This window comes from Gobius niger (genome assembly GCF_951799975.1).
Source record: "Gobius niger genome assembly, chromosome: 17".
Lineage (NCBI taxonomy): Eukaryota > Metazoa > Chordata > Actinopteri > Gobiiformes > Gobiidae > Gobius > Gobius niger.
Genome location: NC_136868.1, coordinates 5,962,168 through 5,976,090, shown reverse-complemented (window position 1 = coordinate 5,976,090; position 13,923 = coordinate 5,962,168). Strand labels below are relative to the sequence as shown.

At 42.7% G+C, this 13,923-nt stretch overlaps 1 protein-coding gene across 1 annotated transcript in view; it reads right to left on the bottom strand.

Moving 5' to 3' along the window:
- Positions 1–1,692: 1,692 nt before the first annotated feature.
- The window catches only part of LOC306976800 (cadherin-2-like), a 194,241-nt gene continuing 182,010 nt past the window's right edge, over positions 1,693–13,923 (bottom strand). The window contains exon 16 of the mRNA XM_079574881.1: positions 1,693–2,379. Within this exon, the coding sequence (XP_079431007.1) occupies positions 2,173–2,379 (207 nt within the window). The 3' untranslated portion in view covers positions 1,693–2,172. The remainder of the gene's footprint in view (positions 2,380–13,923) is intronic.

Genomic DNA, 13,923 nt, shown 5'->3' with positions numbered 1-13,923 from the left:
TCAGTCAGCCGAGAGCGTGAAGAAATGGTCAGAACAGGCTAAGCAAAATCAATGATGTTTCCCCACATCATCGATAAGGGAGTAAGGATTCGGAATCACTTTGGAGATGCTTTGAAAGAATGTTTCCTTACGGTCACTTTATATTTGTTGCTCTTTAGTTGCTGCTTTGTTGTCACGCTTTTGTCACTTTTCTGTAAGGGACAATGTATAGAACGCTGGTCATTATCGGCAGGGCGAAGCGTTGTTGAATGTACTTATTTTCCCGATAATGACCAGCGTTCTATACTTTATCCCGCTTATTATCTGGCCATTTGTCAACTGAGCACACACAAAATAAACTTCATACACTTTTATGAAGGCCAAAAGGTTTATTTAATGACTTCCGCTGCAAATAGTTTCCAAACGTTTGCGCATTGCTTGGCTAGGTTGTTGTGGCTAGGCTAGTAGCAGCAAGGCTAGCTACTTATTGCTAGCTACTTAGTTGAAGGTGCAGTTGGAGGAATGGTGGTGAATCTCTGGGTAAGTTGGAAGTCGGACTAACTTCACGATCGATTCCCCAGACTTCTCTCGCAGGGACGGGGACAGAGACAGTGTCCTCGACTACTACGTGCGGAGTGATATGAAAGACCTGTATTACAAGCACGAACTGCTATTATTTTTTTTCAGAGGTCCACTATCAGAAACTAATGACCGGTAGAACGTCGGAAAATCCCATTCAAGTCAATGGAGCGTATAATACATTTTGTTATTGTTGCTTTCTACTGGCCAAACAGCAGAAAGTGTGCTCGGTTTAGGTGGGGGTTAAGGGATTGAAGAGCAGCTAAGGATTTGATTAATCACATCAGCATTTGCAGCCTGTTTTGAACCTAGGAATAGGCGATGTAGCGCTAAAATAAGGCCTTCTTTGCACTTTACCCACACAACTAGAAACTGTGATCATCAATATGTGCTTCCACTTTGTTAACACCTCTCGTACTGAAGATTAGAAGATAGAACAATGCTAAATCGGCAATCTAAAAGGAATTGCTTATGTGGATGATTTTTTTCTTGTTTGTCTACTCTATTTCACTGGAAGTCACAACCAGATGTAGCTCTAGCAAGACTTAATGCCACTGTCAGATCTACATAATAAACCTTTTCTTGTTGTGTAGCTTACAATTAGCAGGTGCTACAAAGCTCACAATCATCCATAGTTGCATAGACTTTGAAACTGGTGTTGAACAGGTCTTTGCATAATCGTGAGTCCAGGATAATACAGACGTAGACCAGGCTAGTCCACATAAATGCTGGTTTAGTGACCAATTTCAAAATGTATTTGGTTTAAAAACATTGTTGCCACTGTTAGGCAGGTAAATGGATATGCCATACAATATTTAGCCACTTTTTATAAATTTAGGCTATTTCATGATGCAATACGCGATATTGCAACACCATTATGTTGTTCGCCCACTCGTTTCCTTTGTTTACACTGGGGGGAAAAAACTGTCTCACATCAGGAAATGACTTAAAAGTGTTTGAATTAAGATGTTATACTGATTTTGAGTACATCTGCACTATGCTAATGCCAATGGAACAAGTTCTTGCTTTTTACTTTTTAGTCCCAATTCAAGTGTTTTTCAAATGTGCAATTTATCTTTTTCAAAATAGTCCAAAGCTGTATCGTATTTCTGTGTAAGTCTTGTACTCTGAACCGTAGCCTATGTCATTTAAAGTAGAAGTGAAGAAAATGCATTTGTGTTATGTAATGGGGAAAATTAGCTTTAGCGTGCTGGCAGCTCTGACAGTTTCTTCACCTGTTGGACTTACACCGATCGTCATCTTTTAAGGCTAATTCGCTAACAATTCGCCAACCACCACTAGCTTCTTCCTTTTTTTTCCGTAAAACCCACCCTCAGTGCACTGTCCTGTCTCTCAAAGTTAGCTCGCGGCTAACGTCCAGTCATTCATTGTCGCCTGAATGCTAGCCCTGGCCTTTTTTAAATGCTAGCCCGGGCGCTAGCATGGTTAGCATGGTCCCAAGTTCTCAAGAGGCAGCCAAGTCCTGTGGTCCATACACAAGCGCCTCCTCCAAATACATAACTGACCCCCCCCGAAACGAACCCCCCCGCCCCGGTAGGCGATAGAGGGGGGAGGGTTAAAAAGATTGGTCCTAGGGTGATGGGGGCGAGGGGTCTAGTCGTCCCCTCCCCCGTAGAGGTCGGCCAGCTTGCGGAAACGCGGGCCCCAGTCGCCGAGGTAGTCATAGTCCTGGTCCCCGCAGCTGGATCCGGAGTGAAGGGAGCTGAGGGAGCCCGCCGTGGAGCCGCTGCCCTCGTAGTCGAACACCAGCAGGGAGTCGTAAGGGGGCGCTGTGGGGTCGTTGTCTGCAGCCTTCAGACCCTGCAGAAGAAGAGAGGAGAGGAAGAGGTTTACAAGGGTGCATTCAAATCGAGGTCCAAACCAGTTGTTGCCTTGATAACAAGCATCCGAATTGTGCTGTCAGTGAGGAAGGAGGTAAGGAAAGGAGCCTGGATGCTTCCTAGCATATCTCCTTTAGCATAGCGACCTCTGAAGGTTCCTCACCAGTGATTAGGAGCTATGTGCCATCCCAAAAGCCACCGCACTGCCGATCCCCCCTCCCCCTCGAGTGATCCATGCGCAACCACTGTTGGCACACTGGCACACATTTAATTCAATAAAAAATAAAAAAAAACTGCATGAGCCAAAGTTTATAAAAGTGACAAAATCATAGATATAACATAATAAAAATGAGCGGGTCCCCTTCAGCCCCATTCATTGCAAAGCTCCCTGAGTCCTGCGTGAACCTTAATGGCCACTCCGTCTCCTCCTACACAGCCTGTTCCTTAAAAGGGCAAAAAGGCGGGATGCCCTGCCCTCGCGGGGCGGGCGGAGCCTCCACAGAGCACCAGAGCTTGATTGACAGGCACTGGAGCCAGTCAATGCACTAAAAACGCTTCCAATTTTCGGGCTGATAAACAAAAACCAGCGTGGTTAAAAACAGCGTTGTCACATGGGTCATAGCGATTTTTAGAAAAAGAAAAAACTCTTTGGAGCCGTTCTTTTGACGTTTGAAGTCCCATTAGAATCAATGCCCCCAAGTGTCTCTTGGAGGTATTACAGCAATGTCAGCTCCCTACTATGAGGACCATACAGAAGCGCGGTCTTCGCCCATTGGACAAAATACATGTTAGAGTCACCACAGCACAGTCACATGTCACTGTTTAAAGAGTAAACAGTAAATGGCCTAAACAAAGGTGGTTTGTGCTTTTGGTTTCATTAGACAAAACTTAAGCCACATGGATCATTTGGAGGAGCAGACCTCACTGTGTGTTAATGTGGCATCTTTCTCTGACGATGAACCAAAGGACAGGATTTGGTGGAATATTTGAGGGCTGTAGCTGTGGAAGGTAAATCTCCAACAGCTTTTCATCATCATCTGTTCTCTGTGTGGCTTCATATCGTTATTGTGGTCAGTAGGAGTGTTTTCGTAATCCAATGCTATATGGGTGATGTACTTTTTATGAAACAGCTGTTGGTGATGTCGGAACAAATGACGGTCAAACAAATGACCTCATCACGTGACAAGGGGATAGGAACTAGGATCAGGACATAGGAGCTATTATTGGAGGAATTCGGAAGCAGCCCAAGTCACTTCCTCGCCGCCAGAAGGTTACCGCCCGTCTTTTTGGCTGAAAACTGAAGCTTTTGTGCATTGAAATAAATGGGTATTTCCCCCCGAAAATCAGCATCTGCAAACCTCGATTCAAACCCAAACGATAAAGTAAATAAAACAGACTCCGATAATGTACAAATTCTAAACCGAGTCAATGAGTGGAGTTTAATACTAAAATTTGGGACATGGATTGCAAAAGAATAGTACATTTACAAACAAAAAAAGAGCTTAATTGGAAGTGTTTCAATAAGACGTGGCGGCGCGTGGAAGCAAGCCATTCAGCCATTAAGTGTTTTAATTCAAAGTTCGCCCATACGCATTTGACTGTAAAAAAGTTTGACTATTGGCAGATATGTAATAAAAGTTTTTTGAAATCCCTGGCACAAAGCTGCAGCAGAATGTGAAGCTTCTTTGCGTCTCCATTGGAAGTGGCCTTGTCTCTTCTTTTGTCTCCGCTCGGCGCAGCGCTGGCTTACGTTCAATCTCTCGTATTGATAAAGAAGTGAAAGGGTGTGTTTTCATTACAGTGAACCATTACTGCACAGCCCTGTCTCTTTCACACTGGATTAGACGGTATTTAAATTATACAAAAACCAAGCACTGAGGTCTGTACGTTATAACTGTCAGTAAAACAGAGATAACCGCGCTGCCGTACCGGGAAAGCGCTCCATGTTGCTGTTCCTGGTTTGCATTAGCGACACCGTGTGAACTAATATTGACTGATTGATATTGGACTGAATTTAGCCGCAACAATCTGTCAATCTGTGCCTTGTGGTGACATAAACTGCTGAAATAAATAAGAATCAGGGAAATTAGACTGTGTTAAGTCTTCGTGTTTGTGGGAACAAGTAAAGCTGTTCAAAAGTGAAAGAGATAAAGCAAAGCATAAGAATACGTGCAAACCTATGTATAATATTCAACTATTGGCTCATGTTTAAAGCAGTACTAAGTAACGTGTTTACCTTAATAAATCCTTTTGGTAGTCCCTGTGGGGGTAATACAAGTGTCTATGGGATGATTGGAGGGTCTTTCATCTCCCCCCGGTGTCTCTGGCCAGAAAACTATGTTTGCAACTTGGCTGCCACCGGACCGGAGCCACCAATACACACTAATGGAATCACGAAGAAGAAGCTAACAGGCTAACGGGCAAAGCTAACTGCGGGCTAGCGTCACTTTAAACAGTATTTACAGCCAAGTTTGAGTGATAAAAAATATTTTTATTGTATAATTTGATGCACAATATCCCTCTCTGCCTTTGCCATTTCTGTCAGCGTAGTATTTAATCTCCAAGACAATTAATAAGTTAAAAAATCGCAACATGCTATGACACCTGCAGTTGCGCTTATGGCCTCTAGGGGCAAGAGTTACTTAGATACTGCTTTAAAAAGAGGAGTGAAACAAACCTAGAATGAATATAACCAAATGTATATGTTCATGTAATCCTCTTACTATTCCAGCCACGGTTACGGCAGCTAGTAATTAGCAGATCATGAAAAAAAAAGTTAAAAGTTTGTACCAAATTTGGCAGGAATGCTCTGGGTCGGACTCGTTCAGAAAAGCTTGTTAGCCGGCCCAAAATTAAATATCTAAAAAAAAATGATTTAACTTTTTTTGCGGCTAAACTAATTTACTTTAAAAAAAACTGTAACCCTCCTGAACTCAATAATGATGTTCAATTACTGTGCTCATCATGTCAAGATATTTTGAAACGCATTTCATAAATCTGTCTAAATCTAAATCAGCCAGTATTTGTGGAAAATCCTCGACTAATGGGCATTTTTTCAAACAGAAAGTCCAGGCAAACTTTTATTTTAACACCAAAACACGCACATCCCAGTTTCAAAAGTGTGCAGGATCAGAAACCAACGGGTTTGTAGGTAGAGACACGCACACCCACAGGTTCTGAGTCAGTGACAATACACACAATAACATTTTTCCACACTGAGATATGTTCTTACCTGAGCTTAGACGAGTTGATCCGTACCTGTCTGGTCTTTGTGCGTGCCCTCAGTCATGCAAAACGACCAAAGATGTTGTTAGCATTTAGCTTTTCCCAATGTATTCCTATAGCTCCAAACGGGGTTGAAGTTGGAAGCTACCACGTTCCCCCATAGGCACAAAGACCAGACAGGTACGCATCAACTCATCGAAGCCCAGGCAAGAACATATCTCAGAATGGAAGAACTGTGCCCTCAGTCACGCAAAAAGACCAAAGATGTTGTTAGCATTTGGCCTCTCACAGTGTATTCCTATGAGATCAATAAAGGATTATCGTTTCTTATCCTTATTCTATCATATCGCTTGGCTGTGACCCCCTCCTCTCTCTTCCTCCTCCACTCTTTAGATCTGAACAAATCAAATGTGACTATTGAAGTTGTGTCCTGCCCCCTAAAATAGACCTCACGTTTGATGCTTTTCGGAGCAAACTCATGATTTAAAGTAAATATTATACAACAAACTAATGTAAAAAAAAATAATCTGATGATGGATGATGTCACTGGACTAAAAGGAAACAGAGCAGAGGGGTAAAGGAGTTTTATTTAGGATAAACTTGAAATCGACTGGACTTTTTTCTCTGCCCTCGTTGTGCTGGCTACTCTCGCCGATCATCTAGGCGAGGTGTAGCCGCATCTCGAACGAGCCTAATGTTACAGAGTTTGAGGTAAAAGGACAAAAGCTACACACGTCCTTGTACAAGACAATAGAAACAGACGCGTGTAGGCTCATCCAGGCAAGACAAGCCAATAAAAAACACAAAAATAAAAGGTACACAGATGTATAAAAGATAGAAAGTTCAACTGGGCATGTTTCATAATTTCCCATAAAGATCCGGTGGAGATCTTCCCTGTACATTCCCTCCATTGTTGATCACATTGTACGGCGTGTAGGAGACAGCACACATTAGCTCTGTGACTATAATCCCTCAAGTTCCCCGCTCATCGTTTCCAACCGAGAGAACCGCTGAAACATTTGCAAAGGCTCTCGTTTCACCACCGGGTTTTAAACGGACAGGGCCATGTTTGGAGCCAGAGATTTTCCACATGACGGTCCTCTGCGCCCACGCTTCGCAGCATCTCCCAAGAAAAGCAGAATTCACGGTCGAGCGGTCGGCGAGACTTTGACGGTATCGGCCGCGGGATTAGCAGTAATCCAACAGAGTTTCTATAGGAGCGCCGGGGGTAAGCCTATACCGCGCCAAAACACGGCGTCCACAGACGAAAAGTATAGCCCAGTGAACCGTGGCGACTCCCATCTGAGAGAGGGGTAAGAACCGCTGTCCAAAATGTCAAGTGCCCCCCGGACGAGACAGAGGCGCTGACCTGGACTCTCAGTCGTTGAACCAGGGCGGGCGCCAGAGCGAGTTCACGACTGAAGCTGAGCGATGAGGTTCGTCTGCAGCCCCCATTAGTGTGGTGTATAGATCACAGAAGCGCCATTAGCCATCTGAGCCGGTTCCTACACATGCGTCCTTCTGTTAGCCACACAAATGAATGGTGAAGCCAGGCCCTGTATTAAAGTATGGTGAGGTGTGACATGTCCGTTTTATGGCATTTCTTTCTTTCTGTGGATGTTTAGGGCCATTGGATGGGTATCTCAATCTACAAATGTATAGCTTTGATCTCCAACAAAGTGTCACATGAAATGATCTATACCAGGGGTGGCCAACCAGTCAGAGACCAAGAGCCGAAATTTTCAACCTTGATCCTGTGAAGAGCCACAAAGGCACCGACCATTAGCGAGATCCCGGGGCGGTAGTTTATTGTGATTAAATAGAATGTGACCGTTTTATTTAATCACAATAAACTATAACTTTATGCCTTTTTCTTTTCTTTTTTAATAATTGTATTAGATTGAATGTTTTACTCCTCAACAAGATTGAAATACATGTATATTAAATGACATTTTGTGTTTCCTGTTCTGACTGAGACAGAATTAGATTATTATTATTATTTTTATTTTTTTTAATGCTGGGGTGTGTTTGTATGTGGGGCCCTGCCCACGGAGCCCCCTTCTCTGATTCGCCCCTGGCCTGTGCGCTCAGTGCCTGCAGCTTTGTCCTGACTGGACTGTGCAGAGAACGCACTCTAGGCTGCACAAAGTTCATGAACTTTAACCAGGAGCCTCTGGACGTCTGAGAGTCTGTTTTGAGTTGCATCTGTTACAGTTACTGTCACGTGTGAAAAAAAAGTCATGACTTTGCGTATTTCCGCGTTACGATGTCGCGCTTCGCATCATATGCTTCAAAAGAGCTCCGCTTTTTTCCATTTCCTAATTTTGATCTTTTTCTGTGAATATGTGGCCAAATTACATCAAATAAAGAGTAGCTGATCAGAAACCTGAAGAGCACAGAAGCTGGTCCCAGAGCCACGATCTGCCTGCCTGTTGTTTAACCTACATCCCGCTTTGGTGAGGCTGCACTATGGATCTATCATAATAAACTGCTGCTGCACGGGCACCTTTTACACGTCGCCTCGAAAAGGAGAGAGATACAGACTCTCATTCATGTGTGGAGAGATGGAAACAGGGTCTGTAGGACGATGGTTGAATTTTTGGTCAGAGACTGTTACAGTTTATGGGGAATATTTACCAATTATTTTGCAAAGAGCCGCATTGTATTAAACATCTCCAATCATGCAAAGAGCCGCACTCTGATTGGTCAAGAGCCGCATGCGGCTCGAGAGCCGCGGGTTGGCCACCCCTGATCTATACCATTACTAACCCCACAAGAGGTAATTTAATGAATCTAAAATACTAAATATTTGGAGCTCATCAGTGTAGTTTTTGGCAGCCGTCTTAGGCTGCGTCCAAAACCATCAAATTATAGTCCCTATGTCCCAACCTGACCTCCTAATCCTTAACCTTTCATGGGGTCAGCTGTTAGATCTCTATGCAGTTAGTGAACTTTTTCTTCAGCAGCAATTGCCTAATTCGACCGTCCTTACCCAGGGGAAGGGGAAGTGACATCAACACAGCTGCTGTTCTTCTTCTTTAAGGTCATTGGCAGACTGCAGGCAAACAAATGCGCAGGCTGCCACCTACTGTATTGCATATGCAACAACATAGTGTCCACATAAAGACATTTAAGGAGAAATAAAAGAAAAATCCAGATGAGCCATCACATTTCCCTTTAACAGCTGTTTCATAAAGCTACAGTAGCAAATTAGCCATGCAGCTTAAGTTTCTACTAAATGAAAGCAAATGCACAAACTGCCTTCGTTTAAGCCGTTTACTGAAGCGGCTCTTTAAAACAGTGACATGTGACTGTGCTGTGGTGACGACAACATGTATTTTGTCACTTTAATAAAGTTTGGTTTGTGCAGAATCTTTTTCCATTTTTTTTTTTTTATTAAATGTGACTTGAAGGTGGGGGGATTGGCCCAGTGGCTTATGGGATGGCACATAGCTCCTAATCCCCGGTTAGTTAGCACCAGAGGTCCCTATGCTGAAGCGGCTATGATAGCTAGCATTGAGGCTCCTTTTCCTAACAGACAGATTCGGACGCTTCTTATCATGGCGGACGCTGAAGCACATCCGGGTTGGCGTTAGACCTCTTACCAATCTGCTTGTTTCGGACGGAGCCTTAGTCTTTTGGACGAAAATGCTTTTTGGTTTTAGTCACATTTTAGTAGTTTCTAAATGTGAGAGTCAAAAGGTTTAGTCGAGCAATAACCTCTTAACCCGCCGCCTTCACCAAGTGCATTGTCTCCAGTTCAGCTTTACCCAAATCTAACAGTTTACAGCCTATAGACCAGAGTAACACCTCATTTGAAAGCTAAGGTCTACAAAACTAATCTAACCTGATTGCTCTTTTGTGACTTTTTTGCTACATTTTTGTCACTTTTCTTCTGCTCTTTTGGATTGAATCTTTTGTATTGGGGTAATACCAAATTGGGGAAAATGTGCTCGGTTCCGGCCATTGGGAGTTAAGATATTAATCTAGTCTAGTACTAATTCAACACATTAATTTAGGTTGGTAAGTATTAAAAATAAGTCTTGGAAATTGAGATGTAGACTGTCTTGAGAAAAGACAAATTGTCGAGACATAATCTCATTCATAAGTGTGTAATGTAGCTGGAGAACATCTTTTACTACAGCTCCTCGATCATATTTCTCCAACTATTTCACAGAAAAAGAGAGAGAAAGTTTAGCATTAACTCTTAGCGCTGTGGCCCCAACTCTATGCACACTTTTACAACTTTAAACTGGAGTTTAGCATCATTGAAACTCCAGCCAATCCAGAGCAACCTTGTGGGTATACAATGGATAAAAAAAAAGTTGATAATTGTAAACTGCAAAAGGCTCATTTATGAACACATTTCTGCTTTATACAAAAAAATTACTGGATCTCAAACTTCTAACATTAAACACCAAAAAGAAAAAAAAGCTCAAGTCTAAACTATAGGGTGAACAAGGCTGAACCTACATAAGGACCAAGACATTAATAGAAAATGTATAATTATGAAAAAAGTCTGGAACTGCAGATGAGCCCGAGTCCCACAAGCTGAAGCAGAACCACAGTTTGATAAGCTCTGTGTTATGAGATAAAAAGAAGGATTTTCTCTACAACAAGAAGGAAGTTAGGTACAGAGAGCCTTTGTCGAGACATTAAACGCCGTCTTTCACCAGAAGTTGAAACTAACTCCACGGAAACCACTGCCCAGTGAACCGTGGTGACTCCATCTGAGAGGAGACTTAAAAACCTATGTCCAAATCTTCAGCGGGCTCTGAACGAGAGACAGGCGCTGACCGGGATGTTACCCTCGTGTCGGTGTGTGTGGGCTCTGAGGACCCCGGATCAGACCTGAACCACGACCACATGTGGTCCGTGTGGGGTCTGAAGTGAGGGGTGGACTCTGGAGAGGATTATTACAGAGAAGTGTCAGACCAGGCGGCAATACACTGTAATGACAATATGTTCTTGTAGCCAGACCGGTGTATTATTTCATACCTGACAGTTTTGGTGTCACTTGGTGTTGCTGTGACATGTCTGGTCAGCTGATTTTAACAGTTTTTTTGGCTCTGTCTTCCTGCTTGTAGTGGCAGGCCATTTGCAGGCCGACTTCTTCAGAACTGTGTCCCAGGTGTGAGACACCTCTGAGAAAGGCCACAGCACACACACGGGTCTGGCTATAAGAACATAATGTGCGCCGCTGTGGAATCCAGGGACACACGTTGGCTAACTCAGATTTTCACTTTTTTGCAGGATCGTTCAGTTGAGATCACAAAGAAGCCTCACCATGTTTTAGATAACAGTATTGGTATATTTAAAAGCGTTAATTCTCAGGCTGAAAAAGTTTTTTATCGGAGAAATAGCGCACGCCATGGGGGAGTGTGATTATGTGTGTGTGTGGTTTCATTATTATGCAACGCTTCCCCGTGTGTGGCTGACAGAGAGGCCGCTCCTGCTAACGCTGCTGCTAACGCTGCTGCTAATGCTGGAATACTACTGCAGAAGTTTGTTTTTCAGAGTGAAACCAGTGAACTTTTCCAGACAAACTTTTCCAGTGTGACTGCTGATGTCCTGGCTGTAAGCACGCACAGCGCCCCCTGCTGACTAATACGTTTCCCGAGCCAACTCCTTGTCTTTAGCGCGAGTTTTCAGACAGAAGGATGATTTGCATAACTCTACATTGAAAATAACTGAACGAGGGAACTGGATTTTAACATAATAGTGAACGAGTTTGCTGAGCAGAAGGCCCGCAAAGGTTACTTCACACGGGGGAGTTTTTTCTTGTGGCCGCTGTGCCATTCTGTCTGTTTGCCTTGTGATGAGGCCATTGTTGTGCTGTAAGCTAACGTGATGTGGTTTTGTTTCCGTTTGGTCGCAAGCTGTGTGTGCAGGTTATGGATAATATAACGTAGTCTTTGTCCATGGCACTAATGACCGTGTGTGCCAGTTCTTCTTTCCCTCTGGTCAAATGTGTGTGTGTTGGGATAATGTTGCTAGTTGTCATTGTGTTGCTAGTTGCTGTAGAGGTGGGCTCTATGGGAAGTACATTTATGCAAGAAACATTTATTTATATATTACCTGTCTGTCTGTAAACTTTAGAAGCCGATTACTCTGGTTAGAAATATTCTGGGTCCTTGACTTCAAATTGCTCTCACTTCTTCTAGAAGACCTAATTGAACCTAATTGGAGTTCTTTGGAAATGATGCAAAATGATCCCAGCAGATATGTGATGGTTTGCAAAAATATGGCTTGATTGTTCACTCTTGAATGTGGCTGAAATTCCCAAACATTGAGTTGTTTTCATCTTTTGTTAAAATGGACATATTACGCTGTTAAATTTAGCCGTTTCTTTTTCTACGGTGTCAGTGCCTCGTTCTGTACTTCCTCACTACACTCATCGTTCAAACCCAATTCTGCAAACCCAAAAACTTCCTCAACTTTCGAAGTGTGTTTATCACGCACTGCTGGAGTTGCTCACACGCCGCACGTCCAACCTGGAAGTTATTTTTTAAGAATAATATACCTATAGCTGCCAGCAGGAGGAGCCCCGGTCAACTTTTTCAACAGCTCTTTCGCCTGCATTTCATTGTTAGTATCGAATTCTTACAGAGACATATTTTCAACTTATAAAACACGAAAATAAGGTTTTTAAGTCTATTTTAAGGCTCAAAACATGAAGACTAACACACAAACAACACCCCCGAGGCCATACAGACATTTAAAAAAAACCTTTGCTAAGGTTTGTCAATATCAGCACATATTTTGCCAAATGAAAATTTTAAACAGGTTTTGGTCCACAAGGCCAGTCCCTTTTTCAATTGAAGTACAAGTTTTTTTTTTTTACTTGTAGAAACATTTCAACAGCTTAAAAAGAATGTCTCAGGAATCTCACCAAAGCAATGAAATACCAAAGTACTCAAGACGGGCCCTGTCTTTGTAAGACAGACCATGAAAACTCAAGAGGAATGTACCAATGTGGCTGAAAGACCAAAAATGTAAGCTTTAATTACTGTCCATCAAGTGCACAGCCGTCAGTGAAAGACGTAAATCCAAGTGGGCACATGTAGCTTCTTCAAACCGTACTCACTGTTCAGCCGCATTTCGTGACAACGCTGTATTATGTAGCAACAATTCAAGATGTAACATAATTCAAACTTCATCGTGCAATAAGTTTAATGATAGATATTACATTCACCATTTCAAAAACAGTTACAGTTTTACTAATGATGCTTCATCATTAGTGCTTAAATAGTTGCCATAGTAACCCTGCATTAGGTTATGGTTAGGAGTGGTAAAGGTGTGGAAAAGGGTCTCACAGGGTCTAAACATTCGTGATCTGAGCAATAAAGATGATGATTAATAGGAGATATTTCATGATTATCCAATTAGTAAAGCTGCATTTTTCCACCACATGTCTATGTAGTGCAAATGGAAAATTGGCTCCAATTGTTGTTAAAGGGGCTAGATGCAAGTTTGCCATTTTATACTCACTACTGCCATCTCAGGTCACATGTGTAACTGCACCTTCTATATTAAGCTTGTGCATGACGGCACTTCGGACCCGAATTAAAACCTTTTTGAGTGACAGTTAATGATTTTAGAGGCAGTTGTGGTGAACAGGTCTGAGCTCATTCTACACATTAGGACATGGCTGGAACATGTAGGGGGAGGAAAATACATTATTTTAACATTTTTAAACTCTGTATAGTCCCTTTAACCTGGCACAGACAAACATATTAGTCCAGTGCTCAGGTCTCTGAGCCTTAACTGTTATGTTACAGCCATATGAACCATCTCGAGCTCTGAGAACCTCTGCGTCTTCAGCTGATTCCCAGAGTCATGGCTAAACGCGATGAGGCTTTGTGTCACTTTTATGCTGCTAAAATCTTCCTGAAGATCAATTCCAGGCTAAAACAGGTTCTATTTACCTTTTCATACAACAAATGGATATACTTAATATATGTTAGTATATACTTAAACACACACCTCTTGCTCTGTAAAGCTCTTTGAATTACTTCCCTTGCTTTCTTTCATATAATTTGTTTCTGTTAAATTTGATCAATAATCTGTGCTGTTTACCCAGTCCAGACGTCCACGCAGACTCTCTAGTTTTGCAAAATGTCAAACACATTACAGGACATGTGGAATAGTGAAAGTGGATGCTAAGCCCCTGCTGTGACAGAGCTGCACATTAACATGAGTGCGATATGGAAAAGGAGAGAGGCCTGGTGGTGTCTGCAGGATTAAGATGTCTCGATCAGCCAGTGGAGAGTCTGACAGTCCCCTCTCGTTATCCCGA